Source organism: Pristis pectinata, chromosome 12, assembly GCF_009764475.1.
Source record: "Pristis pectinata isolate sPriPec2 chromosome 12, sPriPec2.1.pri, whole genome shotgun sequence".
NCBI classification, from domain to species: Eukaryota; Metazoa; Chordata; class Chondrichthyes; order Rhinopristiformes; family Pristidae; genus Pristis; species Pristis pectinata.
This window is the reverse complement of record NC_067416.1, coordinates 37,612,945-37,629,463: the sequence shown is the minus strand read 5'-3', so window position 1 is coordinate 37,629,463 and position 16,519 is coordinate 37,612,945. Positions and strand designations below refer to the sequence as shown.

At 44.2% G+C, this 16,519-nt stretch overlaps 1 protein-coding gene across 2 annotated transcripts in view; it reads right to left on the bottom strand.

Annotated features, from left to right (window-relative positions):
- The window catches only part of LOC127576995 (protein bicaudal C homolog 1-like), a 254,613-nt gene that overhangs the window by 15,064 nt on the left and 223,030 nt on the right, over positions 1–16,519 (bottom strand). For both annotated transcript variants that reach the window (XM_052027841.1, XM_052027840.1), the window contains exons 11-16: positions 16,311–16,510; positions 12,546–12,684; positions 9,490–9,646; positions 6,944–7,106; positions 2,837–2,876; positions 1,386–1,540 (exon numbers count right to left, since the gene is read on the bottom strand). In XM_052027841.1, coding sequence (XP_051883801.1) covers positions 1,386–1,540; positions 2,837–2,876; positions 6,944–7,106; positions 9,490–9,646; positions 12,546–12,684; positions 16,311–16,510 — 854 coding nt within the window. The remainder of the gene's footprint in view (positions 1–1,385; positions 1,541–2,836; positions 2,877–6,943; positions 7,107–9,489; positions 9,647–12,545; positions 12,685–16,310; positions 16,511–16,519) is intronic.

Here is a 16,519-nt window from a genome sequence, read left to right as displayed (position 1 = left end):
GATTCATTCATTTCCTGTAAATGATGCTGGACGACAACCAATCACAGCCCACCCGTGCCACACCCCAGGCACCAATCAACAGGGTTTGGCTGGAAGGTCAGTCACCTAACATTGCCCAAATGATAAATCACAACAGTAGTTGTAAAGCTGCTGCGGGGACAGGCTGCAGGGAGAGTGAAAAACAGGAAAAGAGCCAGAAGGACGGGCTGAGTATTTGATGCTGGGCTAGACAAGGAGACTAGAAAGAGAAGCAAGATGGGGAAAGTGTGTGATCAGAGAGGTAGATTTGGAAGAAAGCTGGGAAGGCAGATATTGGAGAAGAAAAGTGCACAATAAATGGAGAGGAGGCGATAGTGAGGACGGAAATACAAATATGCAACAGGTAGAAGCAGCACAAAATAAGTCAGATAGAGAAATAGGGACAGACGTGGGAGGCATGAGAAAGGAACAGGATGACAGAACGGTGGAGAAGAGACATTTTTGTTAATGCACAAGCAGGCAGAAGAGAAATAAGTTAGTGCCAAGGGTGAGACGTTACACATGCAGTGTATACCTTCAACAAATTACACTTTAATCACTGTGGTATAAAATTCCACACACCACTGAGAGCATGTTCAGAATGTAACCATCCACGCTCTCGCGCCAAGAACAAGATTAATGTTAATGTTCAGGTCGACAGCGGTTTAACTTTGGCCAAATGACATTCAAGATAATGGACAGTTTTGCACATTTCAAGAAAACAAAAAACTCTCTTCAGTGTTTTCTCAGGCACTGCCTTGTCAATATAGTCTAGAGTTCAGCCTTTAGGTGAAAAATAATGACTGAATTAGCCATCCACCAAACATTGTTAGTGTACCGTGTTTCAAAGTTTAACGTGTTTGATTTGCTGGAAGACAATCATAGTTCCAGGCCAGAAACTTAAAAAGGAATCTGCTAACAGCAGTACGCTGAGAGTAATTAATAACATGTGGCCAGGTTTCTGACTGAAATGGAGTACTCATCAGTCTTTCTTGGATTTTGCCATTGTTTACACAGCTAGAAGCTTACTGCATGGGTTTTAAAGCAATGGGATTCAGCACTTCTACATTCAGCCAAACCTTACAGCCAAGTAAAATATGAAATCTGATATAGATAAATCATTCCTTTCAAAATAAAGATATCATTATTTTTGGACTGTTGTCAGGTATGTTATTACCTGACATCTTGGTTAAAACTGAGTAAAAGGGACTACATGTCATATGATGCAGCAAAAGAACTCACTGCCACATTTTCTGGCTGCAAAAGTATCTCCCAAGCTAACCAACACTTAGTGGTAGCTAAAGAGACTCCACTTGGAGCATGCACCATAAAACAAAAAATGCAGAGCAGGGTTAAACTTTCACTACCTCGTAAGTGGTTGACATCGATGGTTTGTAGGACACGTGATTGGCACGTCTTAGTTCTTTGATTGTTTCTGCAGGCATTGATTTGGAGAACCCAAGGCCACTCCATGTGTTTGTCGGAGTCCTTATTTCAGTCACAACAGGCTTCTTCAGCATAGCTTCATAAAAACAGAAATTTAAGACAGTGTCACCAGAAAGGAGATGTTTCAATTCACCTAAGGTCATTTTTTTGGCATCTTAATATTGGCAATGAGAGTGCAACTCATCTACTTTGGGAGGTAAAGCCAAGTGGCTTTTTAGCAATTTGAGCTCCACAGGATAGGGTCAATGTCCTGCAGCCAATAGCACCTACGCCACTTCCAATAGTTCAGGAATAACTTGTCTCATCACTACCATAGTCCATTCAGGATGGGTAATAAATACGGACTGTACAGGCAAAGAATATGTTTTTATTAAAATGACAAAGCTAATTATATTCCAACAGCAAATATGCCTTTTGACAGCTCATTTTAAAATGGAATTGTTCAAGAAGATTAAATAAAAATGAGCTTGTGACTCATTAACCAGATGCAGGTGAAGGGGATCACGTTTCTGAGCTTGTTAATTTTATTCCATCTCCTCCATTTGCAGTGTTGTCAATGTCCCAGGACTGTTTATACTGTCCGAGTGCTGGATAAATCATGCCCAAAATGCTTTTGCAACCTTTAATCAAGATTCAAATCAAATTGTAGGTTTATTTCAGTTTTTTTTAATCTTGCCTTTTCGCAGCATTCCTCCATGAAAGGGAAACTGAAGGAACATAATTTGCACCCTTTACATCTCCCACAATTTACATGGCTTTCTATCATTAAACAAGGATTCTTGCCGGGTGGTAGGGGCTGATACGATAGTGTCATTTAAGAGACAGATGAAAGAAAAATAGAGGGTTATGGGAGGTGAAGTAGAGAGGGGGATAGGTGGAACGTAGATAAGGTTTATGTAGGTCAGCACAACATCGTGGGCCGAAGGCCCATACTGTGCTGCACTGTTCTACATTAAGTGAGATGTCTTTAAGTGAAATGCCACTAAAGGCTTTTAGACAAATACTATGCAAGATACTACTTACAACACATTTGGCATATGACTCACAAACTCAGGAATGTGTCTGGCCATTTACTGTCAAACTATTGGTCATTGCTACAGATCAGCGTTACAAAAAGTAATTAACATCGGCGCAAATTAGAATTCACTTCACACCAGTTAACAGAGAACTGAGAGCTTTAAATGTGCTGTTGCAACTGAACCTTTCAAAAAAAACAAAGACAATTCAGCATGAATGGTCAGTGCATTAGAGGCAGGCTCAAGAGCCTTTGCAGAAGCTCACAGCAACCCCTGGCAAGAGTTTGGAAGAGGAATCAATTTCTTGAGCTGTTGACAAACAGCAAGAGGTTAGAGGTTAGTGTCACACCACATACCTTTGGTTGCCAACAGCTTCTTCTGTTCATAGTCAAAAGCCTGAAAATGAAAAGAAGAAACAATGACTTAACAGCTCACTGAAATGTTGCTGCAACGCAGCAATTTCTCTAGGACGTTTGATGGTTCTACCGAAGGGGGAATGAAGTCACATCTGGACATGGCTCCCAGTCTCTGCAGTATTTTAAGACTGATGGAAACGGTATGTTAATGTTAATGCAATCAAGAAAAATATTTCAGTTCTGGTTCAACAAAACTTTCCAGTAAACATTAATTTATTCAAAGTGATTTTAGAAATATAAAATACTGAGTCCCCATTATGAATCTGACAAGCTACGGGCAGCAGTGTGGCCTTGTAGGTAGAGCAGCTGCCTCACAGCTCCTGTTCTATGCTGACCTCAGGTACTGTCTGTATGGAGATTGTACATTCTCCCTGTCACCCTGTGGTTTCCTTTGGGTTTCCTTCCACTTCCCAATGATGTACTGGTTGTGAGGTAAATTCACTGCTGAAAATTGCCCCTAGTTGAGGTGGCTGGTGGGAGAATCAGTGGGGGGGGGGGTTGGGTGGAAATTAATGGGCACATGTGAGAGGAAAAGTTGGAGGGAATTAAGTAGGAGAACGGAATCAATGGATTGATTTGAGAGCTGGCACAGACATGATGGACTAAGTCTTTAGGGCAGGCACAGTAGTGTAGCGGTTAGTGTAATGCCCCAGCGACCCGGGTTCAATTCCGGCCACTGCCTGTAAGGAGTTTGTACGTTCTCCCCATGTCTGCGTGGGTTTCCTCCGGATGCTCCGGTTTCCTCCCACTTTCCAAAAGACGTACAGGTTAGGAAGTTGTGGGCGTGCTACGTTGGCACCAGAAAACGTGGCGACACTTGCGGGCTGCCCCCAGAACACTCTATGCAAAAAAGGATGCATTTCACTGTGTGTTTTGATGTACATATGACTAATAAAGATATCTTAAATAGCCTCCATCCTTGTCATAAGGTAATATGACAAAATGACTCCCAAGTGATGTCAACCACGCTGAAGGGTGTTGGAGGGGGATTTAGGAGGAAATGACCCAGGCAACGTGACTACATTTTGAAAACAGTTTAAATAAAGATATATGTATGATCGTCTAGCACTTTCACAACTTCAGGGTGTCTAAAGGTGCTTCACAGCCAAGGAAATAGTTTGGAAGCATTACAACAGCTGTAATATTACAAATGTGGCAGCCAATAGGTGCACAGCAGATATGTGCAGATAAACTGCTGCAGTGAGATTTGTGAATTTAGAGAAAGGTCCGTGATAGGGTGGAGTGTGGGCAAGATTAGATGACAGAAGGGTGATGGGACTAGGCATAGGCATCAGTAAATGAAGTGAAGGTATGTCTGGAGAAGGTGTAAATAGCAGAAGATAAACAAGGATCCAGAATTACTGGTGGAGAAATTCTGGTTTGTTCCTCAATATAACACCATAAGGAAGATCAAACACGCAACATTCCCTCTGGTTGGTACTGTGGTTATCAGCCAAGATTTTTTTCTCAAGTCACTGGATTAGGATTTGTATCCAGGTGTGAATCCGACCAACCAAGGTAACATTTTGTACTCCTAATTCAGTCCCATGGTTCTGACAGTGCTTTATTGACTGGTGAGCAGGTACTGGTGAATAAGAGTGGTGCTGCTGGAGAGAAAGAAAAAAAGATGCCTGACCAGAGTTTATGTCAGTGACATCAGGAAAGAATATTCAGCTTAACTTTTACGTTAAAAGCTCTAGCAATTAACCTGCCATCGATTCTTTAGGATGCGGGAGAAAATAGGAGTACTCAGAGGAAACCCATGTGGTCACAGAGAGTGTGTACAAACTCCACATAGACAGCACCCAAGGTTAGGATCAAACCCAAGTCCCTGGAGCAAAGATAAAATAACTTAAGATAAGGTATCTTTATTAGTCACATGTACATCAAAACACACAGTGAAATACATCTTTTGCATAGAGTGTTCTGGGGGCAGCCCGCAAGTGTCGCCACGCTTCCGGCACCAACATAGCACGCCCACAACTTCCTAACCTGTATGTCTTTGGAATATCAGGGGAAACCGGAGCACCCAGAGGAATCCCATGCAGACACGGGGAGAACGTACAAACTCCTTACAGACAGTGGCCGGAATTGAACCCGGGTTGCTGGTGCTGTAACAGAGTTACACTAACCGCTACACTACCGTGCCTGCCCAATATCGATGGAATGAGGCATCGGCATTACCTGCTGTATCACAGTGCTGCCCTGGGACCCTAAATCAAACTCAATCTTGCCCTCACTCAATGGGTATGCCATCTTGTTCCAACAGTTGGCAACCTGCTGATCAGACTTGCTGGCCGATTTCAGTAACTTTCCAGTCTGTCGTCATTAAAGTCATTTGCACTTCAGTCTGGATGGATATCAACCAATTGAACAATAACTAGGGAACTACTTAGGCTTGGTCTATGAGACCCAGTACCACATGTGATTAACCACTGGTCCATTGGAAGCGTCCCTTCTTTTCAAAAGTCTCATTCAACAAACTGACCAGAGAACAATGACAGATAATCTAGTTGATCAAAGCAGCTTCATGAGTCTCTAGTAGGTCAGATTTGTGCATTCATGCCACAATGACTGAAATCAAGAACTTGTCTATATGTTTGATTTCCCACAGAATTATTGAATGCAAATAATTTTGAGTAATTTTTTTTAAGCTTAACTCATTTAATTAAGGCAAGCAGTTGTATAAAGGGGAAGTGTTGTCTTTTTCAAGAGTTCTGTGGGCAATAGCTATTCCTGAATTTAGTCGAGGAAGGCGAGGGCTCCAGTCATCTGAAGAGACCAGAGAAGCTGGAATTGTCCTTAGGAGAGTACAGGAGGTTAACAGGAGATTTAAGAGAGGTGTTCAAGGCTATGAAGGGTTCAACAAAGGAAGGAAAAATGTTTTCATTGGCAGGAGGGTTAGTTACAAAAGGACACAGATTTAAAACAGAGAGATTAGATGAGACAAAATAATGTTGTTTACACAGGGAGTTGTTATACTCAGGAATGCGCTGCCTGAAAGAATGATGGTAGTAGTTTCAATGGTAACTTTCATAATGAAATTGAGTTATACTTTAAGTAAACAATTGAAGAGCTGTGTGTAAGATGTAGACAGTGTGGCTAATTGGACAGCTCTTTCAAAGAGCACCACAATGGGCTGAATGGTCTCCCTCCATGCCGTATAGCTCTCTGACCAGCTTGCGTTGTATGGGGTTGATGGACTCTGCTCTGTAGGAATGAAACCAGAATTACAGAAGTAACCCAGTGACCACTCTGATGTTATTTAATGTTCCTACGACAACAACTTGCACTTATATAGTACCTGCGACATTGTAAAAAGTCCTGTGGTGATTCACTAAGAGTGTTATCAAAGAAAATGTGACATGGGAGATGTTAGGACAGATGGTCAAATGCTTGGTTAAAGAGCTAAGTCTTTGGAGTGTGTTAAAGGAGGAGGAAGAAAGATGGAAAAGATGAGGGAAAGAACTCCAGAACTTAATGCTTTGGAAGGCTACCAAATGGTGGTGACAATTGGGATAAGCAGGAGGCCCAAATTAAAGGAGCTCAGTTATCTCATCACAGATTAAAGATCTGCAGACAGGAAGGATGAGAATATTAGCTGGGCCAGGATCCAATGTAAGTCAGTGTTCAGGGGTAAGGGATAAGTAAGATTTGATTTGCGTTAGGTTACGGGCAGCAGAGCTTCAACTGAGCACAAGATAACAAAAGATTCAAGGTAGGCAGCAGCTGGGAGAAAACTGGTACAGTCTAGCGCTGGTCTGTAGCTGTTTGCTTGCTCCAGGCACGAGCCAGTTGTGATGCTGGATTCAGAATGAAAAGTAGCCTGTCGGTAATGTTTTGCAAAAGGCTGAAGTCTCTGCATGGGAAAACCATGAGTGATGAACCTCCATGGAGGTAAGATTGCACAAGTCACTACACCAATCAAATGTAAAGTGCTGGCTAATTACATTATTGTGCTCACCAATAAATAAACTGTTCAAGAGCAAAGCTTTGTAAAATTGAGTTAATCCCTAATGCCAATCACAAAGGTGCAGACCATCATACCTGGATATTTGCATAGGCCGACTGTGGAGCCAGTCGCAGTCGCTCCGAGTTCTGTTGGGCAGCAGCTCGTTCTGCTGCTCGCTCACTCCCAGGGGCCCGCTTGTCTGTAGCTGTGCCCTCAGTGGCACTGGAATCAGAATCGGAAAGCAGTCTGTCTGAAGTGCTGCAAGATAAAACCAACAGTCAAGTTTGGTAACTTAATTTTCCATGACTACCATCACTTCATGAAGATGTGCATTAGACAAAAATTACCAAGAGTCTATGGCACAGAAATGGACCACAAACAAACAAAACTGGTTAACTAGTCCAGCCTGTTCACCTCACTCTTATCAACATATTCTTCTTTTGCCTTCTTCCTTTCCTTTTACCTAATGTTCCCTTTTAAATGCATCCATGTTATTGCTTCAACTATTCAGTGTGGTAGCAAGTCCCATCTTTGAACCATTCTGAGTGAAGAGGATCCTACTGAATTCTTCACTGGATTTATTAGACGAGAGAGTTTCTCCCCCTCAGGGGGAAGAATTAACATTCAGGTAAAAAGAGAGTACAGATTTCTTTTTCACAGTTCATTCGCCCTTTTAAGATATAGATATCTTTTTATTAGTCACATGTACATCGAAGCACACAGTGAAATACATCCTTTTGCGTAGTGTTCTTGGGGCAGCCCGCAACTGTCGCCACACTTCCAGCGCCAACATAGCATGCTCACAACTTCCTAGCCTGTACGTCTTTGGAATGTGGGAGGAAATCGGAGCACCCAGAGGAAACCCAGCAGACACGGGGAGAACGTACAAACTCCTTACAGACAGTAGCCGGATTTGAACCTGGGTCGCTGGTGCTGTAAAGCATTACACTAACCGCTACATTTAAGTAAGTATGCTAGGAATTCCAAGTGTGCCTCATCCTTTGTCCAGCTTTGTGAAGGGCTTGTCCTCTTGAGAAAAGGCCCACAGTCTTTTTCTTGGGAATATGCCTGTACCGCCTAATGTCTAACTACAGGTAACCTCAACCCACGGCTTTAACAGGAGGATCTGATTATCAGTAGTTTGCACACAACCTCTCAGGTGGATAAAAGACACTTTGGTGAGATGAGATCAAGTACAAATCATTACTCTGCTTCACTTGACATCCCACGGAAGTGTAGCGGTTAGCGTTACGCTATTACAGCGCCAGAGACCCAGGTTCAATTCCGGCCGCTGTCTGTAAGGAGTTTATACGTTCTCCCTGTGTCTGCGTGGGTTTCCTCCGGGCGCTCCGGTTTCCTCCCATATTCCAAAGGCGTACGGGTTAGGAAGTTGTGGGCATGCTATGTTGGCTCCAGAAGCGTGGTGACACTTGCGGGCTGCCCCCAGAGCACTCAACGCAAAAGATGCATTTCACTGTGTGTTTCGATGTACATGTGACTAATAAAGATATCTTGTAATAAAGATATCTTATAATAATTGAACATTATAGGTTTTAAATGATGTCGCCATCTGATGTTCTGCTCTGAAAATACAAAATCAAATATTCAGCCTCAGTTACCTTTGTAGAATCACGAAAAGCTGATGATTAATTTACTGGATATGGCCTTTAAAATTCAATGGAACTAAACATAATGATATCTCACTTTGATTCAATGAGTTTCAAGGCAACTCATGGTAGCATGCATGTCAACCCTTTTAGTGGCCTAAGAAACTTTAATCTTCTATCACACTTTTTACCTGGAATCATCAATTATACAAGGTTACAGAGGTTTTCTGAAATATGACTGCCTGGAATTGAACAACCGACTGAGCCTCCATGTAATTCTCTTGGTTCTTTCTTTCACTCTCTCTAAATTAGAAATTTGCAGCTGATCTCTTAACTCTCTGGAACACTTATCTGCTTAGAGAATAACCAGATGAATTGCCAATTAAATCCCTCCACTTCTCTCTGCTGCTGTGACTACATATTGTTCTTCCAAAGGTAAATGAGGAAACTTCACAATAATGTGGGTGATCTTAACCCAACCTGCTCGGTGGAATTCTGTCAGTACAGATTAGATCCCTAAATTCCAGCCTTCTCGAACTGGTGCATCCAGCAGTAAAATACATCCCTCTGGTTGCCAGGTTAACTTCACACTAATACCATAATAGCAACACCACCAACTTTTGCTTTTCCTGGAAAGATAAACAAAAATCTTGGAAAGCTACAAAAGATCTCTACTTGAAATTTTAACAAAGTCAGACATGTGAAGAGGAAGAGCAAATGACTGCGAGTACTTTTCACTTTTTGGAAAGCACATCAACATCTCCCCTAATGAATATTTCATGGAACATAAAGGAGTTCTATAATACCTCTGTGTACCATAATCATTACTGAACACCTCCATTAAATCTCTCCTTCCCTTCCTCCAGTCTCCCTACATCAATAACAGCCCTGTAAGAATTCTGGTAAAATCTCCCCTGCACTGTTTCCAATGTCTTTTTCTTTGTGAATAATATATTTTAAATATTACATTTATGTTCAGCAGAGCAGTTTATTCCCTGCTGTGGTAGCCACAGTACAGTTCTCAAGTTACTCACTGTCGATGGCTGTTCTTGGTGCCCTGCAACAGTTCCAAAGCCTGTCGTTTTGCCACGGAGCTGGAAGAACCGTTGAGCATCTGCTTCAGTTCATTACTGTTGGCCGAGTGCGAGGGGCTTCTGGGCATGCCCACTTCCACAAAGGCATCATTGGAACCTGTAAAACCAGCAGAGTTGGAAGCCAACGCTCAAAGTGGCAGATAAGAAGATGACACATGAGTAGGCCCCATGAAACTGCTCCTCCCTCACTGAGATCATGACTGGTTTGACCTTGACCTGAAGCTCAACTTTCCTGCTCCCATAGGCCTTGGTCAACCAGTTACTTGCACAGACAGGAGTAGGGCTACTGTCAAAGGGTTTGGAGGAGGGTGTTATAGTCCAGACTTGGCACAGTAAAGCCAACAACCGATCCTCCACTGATCAGCTAGTGTTTGTGTCAGATCCAAAACTACAACGCAATCGCAACTGGGAATTAAAAACTATAGTTGATAAATTGTTTGCTGTTGGTTTTGGCAGAGTCCTGACAGAAAGAACTGGAGCCTCAAAAACAAAAATGGACATTCCCCCAGCCTGCTCACATCCTGATTTACAGCTTTTACACCACAGCTGGATTTTCTCTGTCCTAAGCCTGCTGTTGGCGTGCAAAAATAGCTTGTATCTGGTTGGGTCTGGTGACATTCCTGGAGGCGCCTCACCTAAATTCTCTTCTGGGTTAGTCAGACATTAATGTCTGATTCACGTACCACTGGTCAGCAGCAAGCCAAAATTTATCCTCGTACCCGGACGCTATCCTGTCCTCCTGGCCCAATCCCCTCCTACCTTTGTCCGTGACACATCACATGCTCTCCAACTTTTCCATAGTTTTAAAGTTCTCCGGCACGCACAACCTCACCTTCGCCATGGATGTCCAGTCCTTATATACCTCCATTCCCCTTCATGACGGCCTCACCACCCTCCGCTTCTTTCTTGACCAGAGACAGAACCAGTCCCCTTCTACTAACTCTCTCCTCCGCCTGGCTGAACTTGTCCTCACCCTAAACACCTTCACTTTTGATTCCTCTCACTTTCTACAGACCAAGGGTGCAGCCATGGGCGCTCGCATGGGCCCCAGCTATGCCTGCCTCTTCGTTGGCTACGTTGTGCAGTCTCTGTTCCAAGCCTACTCTGGCCCCACTCCTCAACTCTTTCTCCGCTATATCGACGACTGCATTGCTGCCACCTCTTGTACCCATGCGGAACCTGACGGTGTCATAAATTTCGCCATGAATTTTCACCCGACTCTCCAATTCACTTGGACTATCTCTGACACCTCCCTCTCTTTCCTTGATCTTTCCAAGTCCCATCTCAGGAGATTCCTTATCTGCCGACATCTACAAACCCACTGACGCCTACAGCTACCTCGATTACAGCTCCGCCCACCCTGTCTCTTGCAAGGACACTATCCCTTTTTCTCAATTTCTCCGTCTCTGCCGCATCTGCTCCCATGATGAGGCTTTCCACTCCAGGACACCTGAGACGTCCATCTTCTTTACTAACCGGGGCTTCCCCCCGACTGTGGTCGAGAGAGCTCGACCCCATATCTCAGTCATTTCCCACACCTTCGCTCTCACCCCCACCCCTTCCAGACCCAACAGGGATAAGGTCCCCCTTATCCTCACATTTCATCCTACCAGCCTACGTATCCAACACACCATTCTCCGCCACTTCCGCCATCTCCAGTGGGACCCCACTACCAAGCACAAGTTCCCCTCCCCATCCCTTTCTGCCTTTCTCTCTCTCCTACTCCCCCCCCCCCACCCACCCCGCTCCCACCCCAGGAACTTACCACTGCCCCCGCAATAGGTGCAACACTTGCCCCTACACCACCTCCATCACCTCCATCCAGGGACCCAAATAGTCCTTTCAGGTGAGACAGAGATTCACCTGCACCTCCCCTAATATCATCTTCTGCATTTGGTGCTCCAAGTGTGGCCTCCTCTACATCGGTGAGACCAAACGCAGACTAGGTGACCGTTTCACAGAACACCTGCACTCTATCCGTAACTGCGACCTGCATCTCCCCGTTGCCAGTCACTTCAACTCCCCCTCCCACACTATCACTGACATTTCAGTCCTCAGCCTCCTCCACTGCCAGGAGAATTCTGAGCGCAAACTGGAGGAACAGCACCTTATTTTCCGTCTTGGAACCTTGCGGCCTAATGCCACGAACATTGAATTCTCCCACTTTGTAATCCCCACTCCCCTTCCCCACATCATGCTTCTTATTTTCTTCCTTTCCCTAGCCTCTCGCTCTTTTTTCTACCCCCTTTTTTTTCTCTCCTTACCTTTGACCCATCCCCTGGTGGATGTGCTCTCCCCTCCTCCCCCGCACCTGCCCATCACTATCTCTTGCCTGCATCTACCTATCACCGCCTTGTGCCCACCCCACCTCCCCTCTTTTGTCCACCTATCACTGCTCTGTTTTTCCCCTCTATACATATATTGGGCTTCCCTTTTTCCTATCTTCAATCCTGAAGAAGGGTCCTGACCCGAAACATCGACCGCCTGTTTTCCTCCACAGATGCTGCCTGGCCTAATGAGTTCCTCCAGCATTATAGTGCTTTTCATCTAGATTCCAGCATCTGCAATCCTTTGTTTCTCAAGCGAAGATTCTTTATGTCAACTCCAAACTTGCAGCAATAACTGGACACAGTTTTACTATCATGCAATACAGAAGATGAAGAGATAAATAAACCCCGATACACAATAACTAAAACATTTCTTGCCAATGCACTGCAAGCTTCAGTTGATTCCCTCCAATAACAAAGCTCACTCTCATTTCAACTGAGCCAGCGCTACACTCTCCTTCTTTCACAGCTGTCCTGTGCAATGGGCTACAAACGGCAAACTTTATACACTGCCCACAAAAACTAACTGGAAACTCTGCCTCTTTATTTAATGTGTAAATTTCAACTGTCAAAGAAACTGTGGACCAACTTAAACTGCACAAGAACTTCAAGGCCCCATTGGATGCACATTAGTTTTTAATAGAATCACACTCTTTATCAGTAGTTTACCTTCTGTTGGAGTGGACTTGCTGGACAGCTGCTCTTGGGCATTAATTGAACTCTCCCGAGGTCCTTCAGGGTGGTTATTACTCAATACTTTATCAGCTAGACAGGGAGTTGAAATTCTAGTGTAAATAGCACTTGACGGCTGTGAAAACAAAATGTGATAAATCCTTGATCAGTTACACGAATCAAGTAGCAAAATACTGGAGAAAACTTGCTATGCAATGTTGGTTAAGCTCGTTTCATATCATGGCTATTCAGTGTGGACAACCACTAGTGTTCCAGAATTACAACAGTGTCTATGCATTAAAAATATTTTGCATTGAAGTCTCTTCTGAAAAAAGCTGTTGTCATGGAAGGCAGAACGGTGGTGCAGCTGATAGAGCTGAAGCAACACAGCTCCAGCAGCCTGGGTTCAATTCTGACCTCCGGTACTGTTCCTAGAGATACGTGGGTTGGTGGGTAATTAGTGACTGTAAAGTGCCCTTGGTGCATAGGTGAGTGGTAGAATCTGGGAGGCGTTGGTGGGAACGTGGAGTGAAAAAAATGGGATTAGTGTACCCTTTGTGTAAATGGATGGTTGGCATGGACTTGGTGGGCAGAAGGGCCTGTCCCTGAGCTCTGTGACTCTTTGAAAAGGCATTGCTTCAATACAAGTTCCAGGACCTGGAGATTCTTCATTTGCCACTCTGCATTAATGCTTCTCCCTCACACTGCCAAGAATCATCTTGACTCTGCCTTACGGTAGTGTAGCAGTTAGCGTAACGCTATTACAGCGCCAGCGACCCGGGTTCAATTCCGGCCGCTGTCTGTAAGGAGTTTGTACGTTCTCCCCGTGTCTGCATGGGTTTCCTCCAGGTGCTCCGATTTCCTTCCATATCCCAAAGACGTACGGATTAGGAAGCCGTGGGCATGCTACGTTGGCACCAGAAGCACGGCGACACTTGTGGGCTGCCCCCAGAACACACTACGCAAAAGATGCATTTCGCTGTGTGTTTCGATGTACGTGTGACTAATAAAGACATCCATCTATCTATCTACTTGGGTTTCAGACAGAGGCATTGTTAAAAAGGGAAATATTTTTCCTTTTCCTGTCATGAGTCTCTGCACTGGTCAATATGTGGATTCAGCACAGGTCAACTGTCCAAATGTGCCTCTCTTGTTCTATATCACTCTGTGGCAAATCTAAGAATAGGGCCTTGCCTGGTTGTGATGCTTCCTCACAAGACCAAATGGCTTAATTCTCTTTGTTTTCTATCTATACTCATGCCTTGGTGGTTTGCATATCATTACTTCAGTCCAGGGATGTGACTGGTTTGGTTTGCAGGGTCTGCTGCAGGTAAGTTTCCATTCCCTGAAAGTGAGCAAGTTATGCCTTCAAAAAGACCCCAGGCAACATGCAAGTGGTGCAAATATTTGATATGTGAGAAGTTAAATCCATGTCCAAGATATAAGACAAAGGTAAAGTGACTCCCTTATCCTCCAGGAGAGCATTTAACAATTGAGGTGAGTGAGGTTACAATCATTTACTGCAGCGTTATGTGTAGGGCTGCCAGCCCTCCAGCTGCACTCCTGCAGTCTCCAGGGATTAAGGATTAATCTTTACGACAGACACCTGAGCTGTGCGATGAACTTCAAAAAATTGTGGCTGAGTTGCAAACATAGCAAACAAAATTGTGGAGAAGTATAGTTGGGGTAGTTTGATACTGGAGGAGAACACTTTAAACTTTTTCTAAACTAGTTTTTTTAAAATCATGTCATTACTACGTGCCTGTGCATTGTTGAACCTTTGTCTTCTATCTATACTCATGCCTTAGTGGTTTGTGTATCACTGCTCCAGTCCAGGGATGCGACTGGTTTGGTTTGCAGGGTCTGCTGCAGACACAGGTCAATTTACAGTCTGGGAATGGATGGACAGACACCGAGTCCAGATCATGTCATGGAATGGTAGAGTCACACAACATGCAAACAGGCCCTTCGACATACCGAGTCCATACTGACTATCACACACCCACCAACAATAGTCCTACACCAGTCTCCTTTTACTCTTTCCACATAATTCCCCTGCGCACCAAGATTCTACCACTCAGCCACACTCTAGGGGCAAATTACAATGGTCAATTAACCTACCAACTCTCTGGGGTGTGGGAGGGAACTGGAACACCCGGAGAAAACCATGCGGTCACAGGGGGAACGTGCAAACTCCACACAGACAGCAGCGGAGGTCAGGATTGAACCCGGGCCGCTGGAGCTGTGAGGTAGCAGCTCTACCAGCTGAGCCACTGTGCTGCTTCTGTATGGGCGAGAGGGAGGCCAGGACCCAAGAAGCAGATGAGAGGAAGGCTGGGCCCCAGGAGTGGCTGAGAGAAACAACCAAGACCAAGGAGGTGGACAAACTGGAGCTCTGAGACCCAGGGAGTAGCAAAGGGGGAAGCCTCACCTGGGGCTACAAGAGTGTCTGAGAGAGAGGCCTGAGACCCAGGGAACAGTTTGGAGGGAGACCCCACAACTTGGGAACTGAAACAAAACAGATAATCTGGTCCATTAAGGAAGAGGACTGCTATGGTGGAATACTAAAAGTAATCAGAGGGGATCAGGTGAGGAGTAAGACGTTCAGACAGAATACAAGGAAGAATATTTTCGCCTCGAAGCTGGTTGAGGTTTGGAATGCACTGCCTGAGAAGGTGGTGGAGGCAGGGACCCCCACAACATTTAAGAAGTATCCAGACTAAGACTTGAGTCACTATGACATAGAAAGCTACCATCCAAATGCTGGTAAATGGGATCAGTATAGATGGGCAGCATGGATGGAATGGGAAAAAGGCCTGTTTCTGTATTGTAATATTGTATATTTATTTCCCTTCAAACATTTAGTAATTTACTTTTAGGCAACAGTGAGTGGGTGAGGCTGACAGAAAGTCACCCATTAAATGCGGGATTGATTTTACATTCCAATTGATGTGGACCCATTGGTAGCAGGAGATCCATATCCCCTCACAGTTGACAACCTTCATTGTTCATTTTATCATCTTTTCGATGGTAAGTTAACCTGAGCCCTCATTTGCTCTCCATGGTAGCTATCTCAAAGATGAGTAGAAGACTGAGGGATAAATACAGCTCCAACCAATACTTGAAAATAAAACAAAAACCCACAGATACTGGAAACCTATAATAAAAACAAAAAAATGCTGGAAACACTCAGCAGGTCAGGCAGCATCTGTGGAAAGAGAAGCAGAGCTAACGTTTCAGGCCAAACTGAAATATTTACTTATTCCTGAATCAACTTTGCTTTCAACAATATGATTATCCAGACATTAATGCACAGCTATTTGCTGCACCCAAATCGTTGCATGTTTCCCACTCCAACAGTGTCTACTCCGTGTCGTACTTCACTGGTTGTAAAGGTCTTTGGGATTTTCCGAAAGGGAGGAGGAAGGTGTCAGTCTTTTCCTTTCTACTTCTGTGCTTGGGATGGATAAGATGCAAATTGTCATGTTAAAACCTCTTAGACTTATGGAAGGTTAGGGAATATTTGTGAAAGAAAATTTGATTACATGCTGATGTGAGATAAATCTCATAAGCCTTGTGTGGTGATTGGTGACATAGGAATGTAGTGTATTACATATTTGCAAATTTTATTAATAAAGTATATTTCTGGGAAAAAAATTGCTTATTTTTGATACCTCTAAGAAATCACACATTCACAAGCTGCATTTTCATTAAGCTTCCAACCCATAGAGCAAATCAAGTTTCAAGAATGCTTCCTTTTACCTTGACGTGGCCATTGACACAGGACGTTGCTGTCTTATCGCTCTCTGGTGACAAGGCGCTGATCTGAATGTCCATGGGTGCTAGACCAGGGGGAGGCGATGGCGTGGTCTGGCCATACCCATGCAGACCTGACAGCAAGATACTGGTCAAGGTTGCCTGTGTTGTTGGTGGGATCATGAGGGGAGATACTGTGGAGAAACCTGTGGAGA